The sequence below is a fragment of the Mus caroli genome, unplaced genomic scaffold, assembly GCF_978045245.1.
Source record: "Mus caroli unplaced genomic scaffold, Mus_caroli_1 scaffold_16, whole genome shotgun sequence".
NCBI lineage: Eukaryota > Metazoa > Chordata > Mammalia > Rodentia > Muridae > Mus > Mus caroli.
The window spans coordinates 5375647-5390457 of record NW_028227271.1 but is presented as its reverse complement, the minus strand read 5'-3'; the positions used below and the strand labels follow the sequence as shown (position 1 = coordinate 5390457).

Genomic DNA, 14811 nt, shown 5'->3' with positions numbered 1-14811 from the left:
CTCCCGCCCCTCCGCCACACACAAGCTCCAGCTCCGGAATGTTATTTTTCTACCCATGAAAGCCGCCTCAGAGGGTAGGGTTAGCAGGGTACGGCATTACATAGCTGAGGTGGTAGTGCTTGGGACGCAGAGCCAGGAGGCTCGTGAGTCTGAGGCCAGTGCGGACCACAGGACAAATGCCAAGACCCTGATCTAGAAGGAAAGGGGCGAGCCGAGCTCACCAGGTAAAACACCAGACTGACGACCTCAGTTCAATGCCTGGGACCCACCCGCAGCTGGGAGGTGAGAGCCAGCTTCACATTGCTGTCTGATCTCCACGTTCAAGGCAGCACACACCATAGCAATACTTCAGAAACAAAGAAAGGGGTGGGGGTGGCAGTACCGAGTGAAGAATACAACGTCTTGTTAAAAACCACTATTTATTTCTTCTTACTCTTGTTTCGTTTCTCTTCTTTCGCCTTCTTTTTGGAGACTTTGGGTCTGCTGGCCTTTCTGTACAGGTGATACCCGATCAGCCCCAGGAGCGCCGGCACCATGGCGATGCCTACCAGAGGCAAAATGCTCTTCAGCAGCTTCTGCCAATAGTTGGCACGAATCAAAGCGATGAGCTCCACATCATACTGCACCACTGCATCAGCTGGAGAGGGGGCGGGGCGGGAGGGTTAGGATATGCACCCCTGCATCGGCTGGAGAGGGGGCGGGGCGGGGCGGGGCGGGGTGCGTGTTAGAATGGCTGTGATTTATCCAGAGCCCTGCCTTGGGATTGAAACAAGGAGTGTGGGCCACAGAAGACAACCATGATGCTGGCAGTGTGAAATGTGGGGTTGGGTTCCCTCCCAAAAAGGCAGCAGAGGGCAGGAAGGAGCAGGCTAAGGATTCTCATGTTGACCTTAACTCTGGCTAAGCATATGGCTTGGAACCAAAGACAGATCTTTGACAGCACAAGGAATGTGTGGACAGGGAAACATGCAGGCTTTCCCACATTTACAAATATTTATAAGTAAGCATTCTTTTTAAAAAAATCTCTCTAAAGATTTGTTCATTTTTACTTCATGAATATGGCCGTTTTGCCTATTGTATGTCTGTGCCAACACTCAAGCCTGTTATCCTTGGTAAGGAGAGGGTGCTAGATCCTCCTGGAGCTGGAGTTACAAGTGATGGTAAGCTGCCCTGTGGCTGCTGGGAATTGAACCTGGGTCTTCAAGAGCAGCCACTATCTTAACTGCTCAGCCATCTGTCTCGCCCCACAAGTGCGCATCTGTATGTGTGTGAATCATCTACACCAAATGGACCCCGGCTCCAAACAGCCACGTGGATAGAATTTGTGTAGGGCTAAAATGAACTAGAACAAAAAGCAGACATCCGGAGGCAGAGGCAGGCAGATTTCTGAGTTCGAGTCCAGCCTGGCCTACAAAGTGAGTTCCAGGACAGCCAGGGCTATACAGAGAAATCCTGTCTCGAAAAACCAAAAACCAAAAAAAAAAAAAAAACAAAAAAAAAAACCAACAACAAAAAAGCAGACATCTGGGCTGGTGAGATGGTGCAGTGGTTAAGAGCACCGACTGCTCTTCCGAAGGTCCCGAGTTCAAAAATCCCAGCAACCACATGGTGGCTCACAACCATCCGTAACAAAATCTGATGCCCTCTCTGGAATATCAGCTACAGTGTACTTACATATAATAAATAAATAAATCTTAAAAAAAAAAAAAGCAGACATCCTTAAAAATCCCACCAACCATGAGCACATGCAACTTGGTTCTTGGCAGATTTCCGAATAAGGGCTTTGGAGAGGAGGAAAAATACTCGTGAGGGAGCAGAGGGGTGGGAGGCCAGAGCAGGGAGGCTCTGATGGGAAGGGCAGGATTTTGCTAAGAGTTCTGTTCTGTTTTACTCTTGACACAGGGTCTCACGGGTCAGTGGCCCTGGCTGTCCTGACACTCACTATGTAGACCAGGCTGGCCTTGAACTCAGAAATCCTCCCGCCTCTGCCTCCCAAGTGCTGGGATTAAAGGCATGCACCACCACTGCCCAGCCTCACTCCCAACTTGTTTTTTGTTTTTTTTTTTTTTTAAGATTTATTTATTTATTATATGTAAGTACACTGTAGCTGTCTTCAGACACTCCAGAAGAGGGCACCAGATCTCGTTACGGATGGTTGTGAGCCACCATGTGGTTGCTGGGATTTGAACTCTGGACCTTCGGAAGAGCAGTCGGGTGCTCTTACCCACTGAGCCATCTCACCAGCCCACTCCCAACTTGTTAAGAGAGACTTTGTGGGGCTGGCGAGATGGCTCAGCAGGTAAGAGCACTGACTGCTCTTCCAAAGGTCCTGAGTTCAAATGTCAGCAACCACATGGTGGCTCACAACCATCCATAATGTGATCTGATGCCCTCTTCTGGTGCTTCTGAAGACAGCTACAGTGTACTTATATTCATAATATGTATATGTATATGTATAATAATAAATAAATTTTTTAAAAAAAGAGAAAGACTTTGCTTAGTCCTCCCTACTCTCTTCCAGGGCCCCCTATAGGCAACACTGCTGTAAGAATCTCGTGTGAAGGTGAATTCTAGGAGTCAAGGTCAAGTAGCCAGCTATACTTTGGTGCTCTGTAGGAAGCAGGACCCACGTGGCTCAAGCCGGTGCCAAAAAGTCACCAGCTGTCTACAGCCAGGCCAGGTGGCCTTCGCAGGTGCGTCTCTCCTGGAGAAAGAGTGGCCTTGAAGGAGAAGCCCCAGCTCAATTCTTTCCTCAGATTTGATCTGGACTTTTTCAAGCTCGAGACAGAGCAGAGGTTCTTGGGACTCTGCGTGACAGGCAGGAGAAAGGCCTGGTTAGGTTACCTGGGATGGATGGCGGGTGCCCTCGCTTTCCATAAGCCAAGTGAGAAGGAATGACTGCCCTTCGCTTCTCTCTGAGGGAAGGAACAGGGATTGCAGGCAGGAGGGGGGTGAGTTGGCAGCCTCAGCCCGAAGTGCCTTACCCCCCTCCTCAGATAGCGACACCAAAATAGGAAATGCTCCACCTGACAGGTGGATCAGCAAAGTTACCAATCTCCCCACAACACTCAGCCTCCCCCAACAGACGGAGAGATGCCCTGGGGGGGGGGGGGTTCCATTAACCTGCACCTCTCCAGTATAAAGTCAGGGGCCCTTTACTCTACGAGGTCCTGCTACTGGAGGAGGGATGACAGAGAAACCTTCTACCGGAAAAAGGAGCAGTCAGGCCCCAGCCTTCAGATACTCACCCCACACACATGTCCAAAAGGCTCTGCTCCAGACCTTGAGGAAGAAGACAAAACTGAACTAGAAGCTACATATATTCCCCACAGTACCCAAGAGGAAAATCAAAGGCTCCCCGTCATCAAATGAGCTTAGCTCCACTTCTCAGACTCTCTGCCGCAGTGATGTGTGGGGCAAGAAGAGCGTTAGAAGTGGAGTCTGAACACATCTAAGGTATTCGGAGAGCCTTGGGATTCTTATCATTCTAGCGGCTGTTCCAGAGCAATACAGCCGGCCAAGCAAACAAGGGCTTAGGTTAGGGAGAGGACAGAGGCGCGGGGCACATACATACCTGGGATCACCTGCTTTTGGCCAAGTTCTATGACCAGAGGATCTCTGGTCAGAGAAGTGTCAATAATGCGTCCATCTACCAAGCTGCCCTGAAGACAAAAAGCAAGGTCTAAACCCACCATTCTTCCCACAATTTGGGACCACCCGGAAGGAAGTAACCCCTTTAACAAACTTGTGTCCTGTCCCCATCTCCTTCCACCCTCCACCACCATGGGCAAGAAGGAACAGGAAGCCCCACGGGGCTGGCGCTTCTTGGAGCTCTCTCTATCCTTCTTTTCTCAGCGCTGGAGAGGAATCGGCAGAAAACAAGGAAGAAAGAGAAGCAGGCGAGAGGACGCCCCCACGTGCGAGCTGATCCCAGGACTCAAGTTCTCTAGCATAGCTTGCCACGTGTCCAAGCCAAAGCTGACGTGTTTTAGCAGGGCGCCGCCCCTCCCAGGCCACGCCCCGGACCCCCAAGCCCCTCACCGTGTAGTGTATGTGGAGCGTGTCTCCAATGGCAGCAGATTCCGTGCACGATTCAGGGGGCTGCACCTACGATCAGACTACAAGGGTCAAGGCTGCTCCTCCTAAGCTCCTCTGGAGACCCAGCACCTTTTCCCCCAACTCAGTTCCTTCGCTTCTTTCCTCTTCACTCTCACTGGACCATTTAGAGTCCCAGGCTTCCCCGCGATCCCTGGCCGTAAAGGGGAACGGCGGGACGGGGGGTGGGGGGAGGGGAGTGGCACCACAGTCTCCTCACCAGGGTCTCCACTTGGAGGGTCCGGACAGGACTTTCGGTTTCTGGCCCAGCCTCAGCCCGGCACACCGCCCCACTGATCAGCAGCAACAGTAACAGCCGGAGTGGCAGGAGCAAAGAGCGCAGGGTCATGATTGGACCGGGTCAGAGCACCAGGATACCAGGGCGGCAGGCTGTTCGGGTGCACGCGACCAGGACGGGTTCCCTCACTCCAGGCCAGACTGGTATGGGCGGGTTTTCAAGGCACTAGCTCCTCCTCCTCCTCTTGCAGCCCTCCCTCCACTTTGTCCCCACCTCCTAGAGGGGAAGAGACTGCAGAATTCCCTAACCTGTGATGGAGGTCGCGAATGGTGAGCCATCGAACAGTCTTTCTGACCCATGACGACGGCTTGGTCATGTAATAGCACGTATTTGCCATTACCAACTGTAAAGAGGGGCGTTCGTTTGTCTCTAACCTGCGAATGGCCAGGAAAAGGAGGCACACTTGCCCCCACTTCATAGCTAGGGAACTTGCCCAAGGTTATCATGGCAACTGGTGACAACTGGTACTCAAGTACAGGGCTAGCATTTGTGCTCTGCTCGGTCTTCTAAGATCTGTCCCTTCCCACTAAGCCCAGAGGCAGGCGTCCAAGACGGCCGACCCTTCACCCTCCCGTTCATTCTGCTCTCAGGTATGTCCAGAAAGAGCTGGCCGCTTCTCCAGCCTCCTGTCTTGGAAAGCATTATGGGGCATCTTCCTGTAAAAAGTGATCCATCACGGATCTTCCCCTACCAACAATGGCATTTCCTTCCTGTTTTCCGCAAATCCTTTTCACAACAGCAGCACGGGCACCAGTGTTTATGCAAGGACTTCAGTTTTTAAAGGGGGCTCAAGTAATTTTAGGCAGCCTTACCAGTTTCGCGTTTCATGGTCTGAACACTCACTGACAACCTAAGCTGTGGTACCCAGCTCCTGGTCACTCACTCAAAGGCTGTCTGTCATGGTGTCCTTCCATACCATATTTATTCTCAGGCTGTTTCTTGGTTCGTTGTCTTCGTTAGCATTGATACCGGTTGTAAACACAATTCCACCTGTGTGTCTGGCCAGCAGCTCAGACTACACACACACACACACACACACACAACACTTCCTCTTATTTGGAAGAACCTGGCCTCCCTGACCTGGCCGTTCTGGTGGTTCTCCTGTACCGACATTCTGAGATTTCTTCCAGTTCTAATACCCAACCAGTTTCCTTTGGGATTTCCTCTTCCAGCCCCATTAGTGAGCGCCTCCATATATAATGCTATCATTCTAATTAAGCTCTCATGTTCTCTGGGGGTGGCTTTGTGGTATTGGGGATCCAGTCCAGGCAAGGCTCTGCTCATACCTGGCAAGCGCCTTAGTTAACATCCCTAACCTAGGAATTATGTTTTAAATGCTCATTGTTAGAGGCTGGATAGATGGCTCAGTGCTTAAGAGAGTTTGCTGCTCGTCCAAAGACCAAGTCCCTGCACACACATCAGATGGCTCAAAAAGTCTGTAACTCTAGCTCCAAGGGCTCCAACACCCTTGTCTAGCGTCCATATACACAATAAAAATAAATCTTCAAAGAAGAAAAAAAAAAAAAACCCTGCCTTCCAGATGTTGTGGTACACACCTTTAATTCCAACACTCAGGGCGCAGAGGCAGACAAATTCCTGAGTTTCAGGCCATGTAGGACTGCACAGTCAAATTCTCTTTAAAGAAGCAACAAAAACAAAACACTGGAACCCGAATTGGTACAGTGGGATAGGGTGGTGCACACCAAGAACCCCAGCATGGCTACATAAAACCCTCCCTCTAACACTGACTGAAGCCACAGGCGGCAGGAATTCCTGCTGTTGGTAAGCAGTCTGTGCCTTGAGGATATGGGGTTTTATAGATGCACTTTTTTTTTTTTTTTTTTTGGTTTTTCGAGACAGGGTTTCTCTGTGTAGCCATGGCTGTCCTGGAACTCACTCTGTAGACCAGGCTGGCCTCGAACTCAGAAATCCGCCTGCCTCTGCCTCCCGAGTGCTGGGATTAAAGGCATGCGCGCCACCATGCCCGGCTTAGATGCACTTTTAAACCTGTCAAATGTGTGCCTAACTTCTGTGCAAGTGGCTAGGGAGGTAGCACAGTGAGAGAACGCTTGTTTTGTTTTGGTTGGTTGGTTTTGTCTTTTCCACACTGGGTTTCTTTGTGTAAACCCGGCTGGCTTGGACCTTGCTCTATAGACCAGGCTGGCCTGGAACGCAGAGATTTGTCTGCCTCTGCTTCCTGAGTGCTGGGATTAAAGATGTGTGCCACTTTCCACCAGGCGCTTTATTCCTAGAGTGTAATTCCCAAGCACCGAAAATAAATCAATAAAAATATAATATAAAAAATGTGTACCTCACCATATGTATGTATATATATATATATATATATATATATATGCAAATACAAAACTACACTTGAAAAATCTCTCTGGGAAACTAGAAAGTTGTGGCTAATAGACATAGACACAAGTATTGAAAGCACTGTTTTAGGCTCCTGAAAGGGTACCAGCATAGTCAGGAAGCCGGTCAGTCTGCAGTGGGCCCCTCCCTTCCTGTACCCGGAGAGTACGTGAGAAGTTACGATGAGTTATGCTCTAGCAATCAGCTGATCACCAGGAGGGAGGGAATGCAGGTCCTTCTTGGATTTGAACCACAAAGATGGAAGCCTAAGTAAGAGGCGACCCACCATGCTAGCCCAGGGTTACCTACCACCAAACACCTTCTAATAGAGAGGAAGTCCTATCTCCATCCTGACCCCCAGGCGTCTCTCAGATTACTCTCTATACTGACTGCTCCGTGCCGTCGTATCGCTAAAAGCTTACATAATTCCGTACCAACTGATAAACAGAATTGAGTCCTTGACAATTAAAAACTTGTCATCCAGCCCTAATCTCCATTCCTGAATTGGTCATTTATTAAACTGGAAGCCTCTTTTTTTTTTTTTTTTCTTAAAACAAGTCCAGGCTGGTTTTGAACTTGGGATCCTCCTGCCTCAGCCTCCTAAGTGCTGGGATAACAGGTGTGCCCCATCGCTCTTGGCTCTGAAAACCTTCTTAGAGATACAGCTGTGTCTCTTTTTTTTTTGTCTTCAGTGTTCACGCCTCGTGTGAAAATACTTGCTAACTGAACTGAGTCAGCTTTCCGGGCTCCTGCACTGTGCTCCGGCGTCAGACCAACCTGCCCTGTGTTCTCAGCTTGTCCTACCTCACGCCCCTCCCTTTACCTCTCAGCTCCTTCCAGGATAGTTAACCGCCACCCCCCCTTCAGTCCTGACTGTCTTAGCTAACAGCGACTTTCCCCTCCCTCTCAGTCCTGACTCTTAGCTAACAGCGACTTTCCCCTCCCTCTCAGTCCTGACTCTTAGCTAACAGCGACTTTCCCCTCCCTCTCAGTCCTGACTGTCTTAGCTAACAGCGACTTTCCCCTCCCTCTCAGTCCTGACTCTTAGCTAACAGCGACTTTCCCCTCCCTCTCAGTCCTGACTCTTAGCTAACAGCGACTTTCCCCTCCCTCTCAGTCCTGACTGTCTTAGCTAACAGCGACGTTCCCCCCCCTCTGAATAGAAGCACGCACTACTCTTTCCCCTTGTTTAGTTACTGTGTGTCCCACAAAGAGCCAGCTGGCTCACTGGACAAGGACAACATGTGACATGCCTAGAGTTCCCTAGGCACTAGCTGCATGATACTGGACAAGTGGGCTAACCTCAGAGCTGAGCTGCCTTAAACTCTTTAAAAACAAAACCAAACAAAAAACAAAACTTGGTGGCAGGTAACGGTGGCTCATGTCTTTCATCCCAGCACTCAGGAGGCAGAGGTGGGGTGGTTCTCTGAGTTCTAGGTCAGCTTGGTCTATAGTGAGTTCAATGATAGAACTCAGGCAGTCTGGCCTGGTGGCCGGCACCTCCTGTGGAACAGCTCCCTAGCTCAGCCTTGAACTGGCTCCTCCCCCTTCTACCTCCCACACTCTGGAACTATAAGCATTCAAACCACTTCCAGCCAAATGTTTTATTTTGAACAAATCGTTGAAGTATCAAATGAGAAACCATTTAAATATCTAACTATACTGCATGCAAATCTCTTTTTAGAAGATTTATTTATTTATTATATTTAAGTACACTGTAGCTGTCCTCAGACACTCCAGAAGAGGGTGTCAGATCTCATTACATGTGGTTGTGAGCCACCATGTGGTTGCTGGGATTTGAACTCAGGACCTTCAGAAGAGTAGTCAGTGCTCTTAACTGCTGAGCCATCTCACCAGCCCACATAAAAATCGAAGACAGATATACAAACTTCAGTTTAAGTAAAATAATGTCTGTGATGTGAACTTACTGTATTCTAACCCCTCCCCAAATATGTTTGGTGCATATATTCAGAAAGCAAGGGCTGCACTGAGGGCTGGGGATGCAGCTCAGAAGAGGGCTTGCCTCACATGCCTAGAGCACTGGGTGCAGCCACAACACAGCACTAACTGCTCGTGAACACAGCTGTATTCCCAGCACTTGGGAGGTGGAAGTGAGAGGATTACAAGTCCAAGGCATCCTCAGCTACACAATCAATGAGTTCATAGGTCAGCCTGGGGACACACAAGACCCTGCCTCTCTCCCTCTGCCCACCCCATTTTGAGACAGGGAGCATGGACCTGGTGTGTAGCTAATCTGAGGGTATCACTGCTTACCTGCACCCTGCCAAGCAGCAATTTCAGCTCTGAAGTCTTTTTTTGGGGGGACGGGGAGGGACAGGTCTCTCTCTCTCTCTCTCTCTCTCTCTGTGTAGCTCTAGCTGGCCTGGAACTCAAGCTATGTAGGCTAGGCCGATGATCTTGAACTCACAGAAATCTGCCTGCCTCTGTCTCATGAGACCTGAAATTAAAAAGTCATATGCCACTCCACCTGGTTGAGACCCACCTCTTAAAAAATAAAGGAACCCAACGGATGTACCCCACGTGGCTGAGGATGGTTGGGCTTGGGGTGGAGATGGGAAGAGTCAGATAGCACATGCGGCCGTGCATATCTGTGCATTGTATGGATCACTGACAACAACGGCTGCTTGGCTACACAAACAAAACATGTGATCTGAATCGATGTGACTGACAGGTTCGTAACATTCCTAAAGCTGGGACCCTGTAACATAGTTCCTCAGGCTGTGCTGACCCCAACCATAAAATCCCTTCATTGCTACTTCGTAACTGTAACCTTCCTCCTGTTACAAGTAAGTACCTGATGTGCAGGGTATCCGATAAACAATCCCAGAGGGACCTTGACGCGCAGGCTGGGAACCGCTGACGTAAAAGCCTCCATGTGAGGTACTTAGTGAGTGAGACCTCAGAGCCAAAGGTGCCTTGGTGAGTAAGTCGGCCTGTGAAACCCAGGAACTGTGTGGAAGAGCTGAGGCCTGAGCTACATCTCGTGTGGCACTTTGTTGTGTTGTTTTAGATGGTCGCATGTTTCCCAGGTTAGCCAAGGCTGGCCTTGAACTCCGGATCCTCCTGCCTTCACTCCCAAGTACTGACATTCTAGCGTCTGTTTCTAACGCAGGGCTGGGTAATGGACCCACCCTCAGCAAGCACTCTACCAACTGAGCTAGAGCCCCAGCCCCTTGATGTGGAATTTCTTTTTTTGTTTGTTTGGTTGGTTTGTTTGTTGTTAATGGGGGCTCTCTAATCCTGCATTTCTCACTCTGTAGACCAGGCTAGCCTTGAACTCACAGAGATCCACCTGCTGTTACCTACCATATGCTAGGATCAAAGGCACATGCCACCATGCCTGGCCTCTTTAATGTGGGATTTTTAACCATCTGAGAAAGGAAGGGTTAAAAGCAAAGGGCCAGCTGTCTGGAGATTATGGGCCAGCATGGTTAATACAAAAGCAGAGAGAGGCCAACGGAGGGGAAGATAAGAGCCGTTTGCAGAGAACTCCACAGGAACACCGTGTCTGAGCACAGGAGCTCACACACAGCACAGAAGCAGTGGCTAACCGGAGTGGTGGCAAATGGGGAGGTGGTTGTCTAGGCTCTGATGCTCTGTAAGGCACACGAAGTGGGTGGCAGGGAAAGGGTGAGGCTATTTCCAACAGTAGTCCACCGAGAGGCTGGGCATGGTGGTGTGCCTTTAACTTCAGAAGAGCAGCAGAGGCGCCTGTACCGCGGAGCAAGTTCTAGGCCAGCAGACCTCACCTCAAAAATAAAACCCAGAAGACCCAACCTACCCAGGTCAATTTACTGAATGCTCCAGTAAGGGTTGAGGAGGAATCCTTTTGGTTGAACCAAAGAGGAACTTGAATTGTGATTCTGAGAGACAAGAAAGCTGGCCTGGCTCAGCCCAGGAGGGCACAAGTGGACAACCACGTCCACAAAAGCCCTGCGCCTTTTGCAAGTGTCAGGACTCAGCAGAGTTCTCGGTCAGCCGCACCACAGCCAGGTGTAAGCAGAGAACTGCTTCCCACAACCCTCTCTGCCACTGGGGACCGAATCAGGGCCTTACTGTGCGTTTGTTGTTTTTTCTAATACTATGAATGGAACGCAGAACTTTGAACTTTGAAGCCCATGCCCCACAGACTGGCCTCTTAGCTGTGACTTATACACTCGATCATCCGAAAATGAAGCAGTCTGCTCCCAAACCCTGCGGCTGCTCTCGCCAAGGACACTAGCACTGCACCACCGCATGACGTGGCAGACAGGACAGAACTTCCCATCTCATCTATAAGCTGTAGCAGTATGCTCTTTTTGCTGTATTTGGAAACCAGAGTGAATTCCTGTGGTTCAGAGCCACAAGCCCCAAACCTATCCCTTCAAAGTCTCAGTATTCAACTCCGTCCTAGGATGGCCCTCACCAAGGTAGTTGCTGTGTATATGCATTACCAAGGAATCAAACCCAGAACTTCCTACCAAGTGATCCATCTACCAGTAAGCTACACTCCAGGAGGGAGGCGCGCAGGTGAGAGGCGTAGTCTAACACCTTCTGCCTTGTCGGTCTGTCTGTCTGTCTGCCCGCGAGCTCTCAGGAAGGTGGAGTGTGAGTTGAGTTATAATGGGAGGCCTGTGTAGAGAACTGCCCGGGGTGTGTCCAGAGGCTGTACCTCCAGTGCCCTGTTCGTATCCACACGCAGCTTAGAATACGCCCTGGCTCTGACTGAAGCCCCCACGCTCTCCTACAGCCGACAGCCAAAGTGATACCCACACAGTGACACCTAACTTTCCAGCGTTGACAGTCAACGGTCGGATTCTGGACCCTCACTACTTTACTGATTTTGTCCTCTCTTTACCGTTCTCAACGTTTCCACGTCCTTGGCCCTAACTGTCTGCTCCCTTCTCCGGAACTCAGGGTCATTCTTACCAATTCCAACAATCAGGGTCGGGAAACGCAGTTGGAAAACCTGCAGAGGAAGGAAGGCGTTTGGATTCCACCATTCCCCAGCGACCACCATGTTATGCTACCTCTCCAGCTACTGGGTTAGAGAGTGACCAAAGATGGTGTTTAGTGTTGATAACCCACCCAGGGACCTCATTCCCTACACTGACCAGAAGGGAAGGAAGGGCAGGGCATCCTCCTCAGTCATTACCAAGATCTCAAAAGATTCCACAGCACCCCGAGACGGATGCCTAGCTCCCCCTGAACACAGAGAAGGTAAGTGTCTGCCCCCTCTCTGTTCTGACTGAACGTGTGTGTTTGAACGTGTGTGTTTGAACTGGCAGGTGAAGTCCCCAGCAGTTTCAACTGCTGCCCCTCAAGGATGAGAAAGCCAATCTTATGAAGGAGAGAGTTCTGCCTTTCCCCAACCTGGATGGAGCCGAGGGGCTCCTTTCCTACAGGTACATTCTGGAAGCTGCCTCACCCACATGATTCTCACGTGTACACCTGGATCTGGGTCCTTTGTCAAATCACAAGCCACGGGAAGGAATTCGCTCCAATGATCAGGTACACAAACTCATCTTCAGGTTCACTCCATGCTACACAACCCCTCAAAGCCACAGAGGGCCCCTATACCTCCCCTGAATCTGCAGAACTTAAGAGACAGGCAAGAACCTGTCACCTGCTTCCCCAAGTTGTTCTAGTATCAAGACTCATCCACTAGCCTGTTATTCAGCTAGACTGAATTAATTTTTTTCTTTTTCTTTTTAATTTTTAAAAATTGGTTTATTTTATGTATATGAGTGCCCTGCCTTCATGTACACCATGGGCATCAGATCCCATTACAGATGGTTGTGGGCCACCTCGTGGTCACTGGGAATTAAACTCAGGACCTCTGGAAGAGCAGTCAGTGCTCTTAACCCCTGAGCCATCTCTCCAGCCCCTATTTACTTTTCTTTGAAAGAGGGAGGAAGATGAGGGAGGCATCAGACAGATACAGACCAGGCCGGCCTCACACCTTCAGAGAGCTTCCTGCTTCTGCCTCCTGAGTGCTGGGATTACAGGTGTGCACTGCCACGCCTGGCTTTTATTATTACTGTATTACAGCTGAGGCTACGCTTGCTGGCACACACCTGTAACCCAGCTCTGAGGAGACAGAGGCAGAGGAGAGAAGCAAGTCTGAGGTCAGCAAGCAGGTGGTGGCGGCTGCTGTGGCACAGGCCTTCTTTATCCCAGTATTTGGGAAGCAGAAGCTGGTGGATCTGAGTACAAGGATGCCATGGTCTACAAATCAAGTTCCAGGACAGCCAGGGCTACACAAAGAAACCCTCTCTTAAAACACAAAAACAAACAAGTCCGAAGTCTGCTTGGGCTATACTGAGATCTTATCTCAAAACAACAACAAAGCAACAAAATACAGCTCAAAAAGTGATCTGTTTATTAACAAACAAAGCACCAGAGAAAGATATTCCTAACTTATTAGCAGGAGAAGCCTGGAGGAGCCAGGAGGAGGCAAAGAGCCAGACTTTCAGGGAAAGTAATGTTGAAGACATGGGGGTTGATGATGGGTCGAGGTTTAGAAGTCAGAGAAATGGACAAAAAGCAATGGTTCCTGAGAGGGTGACGGTCATGAGAGAAAGGGAGGGGCAGTGAGTGCAGATTAAACACTTCATGGCAGGATGTGGGACTCAAGCTCTGGAGTAAGGGAAGGAGAGGTTTCTCTGCTTACTGAGGGCAGCACCATGCCTTTCCTCTGTGTGGAATGGTGTCTTCAGTTACAGCAGGAGACACCAGAGCAATGGAAAATGAACAGGAATGTAAGCTTTACTAAAGATGCACCTTCAAGACATCCCCCCTTCGAGTTAGCTGCCTGGCAACAGGATCCACACAGCCCGAGTGCAGCTGGCTGCTTTATGCTGAGGAAGGCATCCTGTTTACTGTCCTGCCCAGATGTCTGCCCCGTGTTCACTGTCCTGCCCAGATGTCTGCCCTGTGTTTACTGTCCTGCCCAGATGTTTACCCCGTGTTCATTGTCCTGCCCAGATGTCTGCCCCGTGTTCACTGTCCTGCCCAGATGTCTGCCCTGTGTTCACTGTCCTGCCCAGATGTCTGCCCTGTGTTTACTGTCCTGCCCAGATGTTTACCCCGTGTTCATTGTCCTGCCCAGATGTCTGCCCTGTGTTTACTGTCCTGCCCAGATGTTTACCCCGTGTTCACTGTCCTGCCCAGATGTCTGCCCCGTGTTCACTGTCCTGCCCAGATGTCTGCCCCGTGTTCACTGTCCTGCCCAGATGTCTGCCCCGTGTTCACTGTCCTGCCCAGATGTTTACCCCGTGTTCACTGTCCTGCCCAGATGTTTACCCCGTGTTCACTGTCCTGCCCAGATGTTTACCCCGTGTTCACTGTCCTGCCCAGATGTTTGCCCCGTGTTCACTGTCCTGCCCAGATGTTTACCCCGTGTTCACTGTCCTGCCCAGATGTTTACCCCGTGTTTACTGTCCTGCCCAGATGTCTGCCCCGTGTTCACTGTCCTGCCCAGATGTCTGCCCCGTGTTCATTGTCCTGCCCAGATGTCTGCCCCGTGTTCACTGTCCTGCCCAGATGTCTGCCCCGTGTTTACTGTCCTGCCCAGATGTCTGCCCCGTGTTCATTGTCCTGCCCAGATGTCTGCCCCGTGTTCATTGTCCTGCCCAGATGTTTACCCCGTGTTCACTGTCCTGCCCAGATGTTTACCCCGTGTTCACTGTCCTGCCCAGATGTCTGCCCCGTGTTCACTGTCCTGCCCAGATGTCTGCCCTGTGTTCACTGTCCTGCCCAGATGTCTGCCCCGTGTTCATTGTCCTGCCCAGATGTTTACCCCGTGTTCACTGTCCTGCCCAGATGTCTGCCCCGTGTTTACTGTCCTGCCCAGATGTTTACCCCGTGTTTACTGTCCTGCCCAGATGTTTACCCTGTGTTTACTGTCCTGCCCAGATGTTTACCCTGTGTTTACTGTCCTGCCCAGATGTTTACTCCGTGTTTACTATACTGCCCAGATGAGCTGGGCGTGGTGGCGCACGCCTTTAATTCCAGCACTTGGGAGGCTGAGGCAGGCGGATTTCTGAGTTCGAGGCTAC

General features: G+C 50.4%; 1 protein-coding gene across 1 annotated transcript; it reads right to left on the bottom strand.

Moving 5' to 3' along the window:
- Positions 1-399: 399 nt before the first annotated feature.
- On the bottom strand, positions 400-4553 carry Fkbp11 (FKBP prolyl isomerase 11). The gene is made up of 6 exons (XM_021183980.2): positions 4316-4553; positions 4042-4107; positions 3575-3662; positions 3249-3282; positions 2845-2915; positions 400-637 (listed from the first exon to the last, which is right to left on the bottom strand). The coding sequence occupies exons 1-6, from the start codon at positions 4442-4444 to the stop codon at positions 420-422; spliced, it is 606 nt and encodes a 201-aa protein (XP_021039639.1). The 5' UTR covers positions 4445-4553; the 3' UTR covers positions 400-419.
- Positions 4554-14811: the final 10258 nt, after the last annotated feature.

Excerpts from the sequence above, each read along its gene's own strand:
- Fkbp11 (XM_021183980.2), bottom strand. The coding sequence starts at position 4,444 with ATGACCCTGCGCTCTTTGCTCCTGCCACTCCGGCTGTTACTGTTGCTG. Across the intron at positions 4,108-4,315 it reads CCCTCCAAGTGGAGACCCTG|GTGCAGCCCCCTGAATCGTG; the intron begins GTGAGGAGACTG and ends GTCTGATCGTAG. Across the intron at positions 3,283-3,574 it reads CCAAAAGCAGGTGATCCCAG|GTCTGGAGCAGAGCCTTTTG; the intron begins GTATGTATGTGC and ends TTCTTCCTCAAG.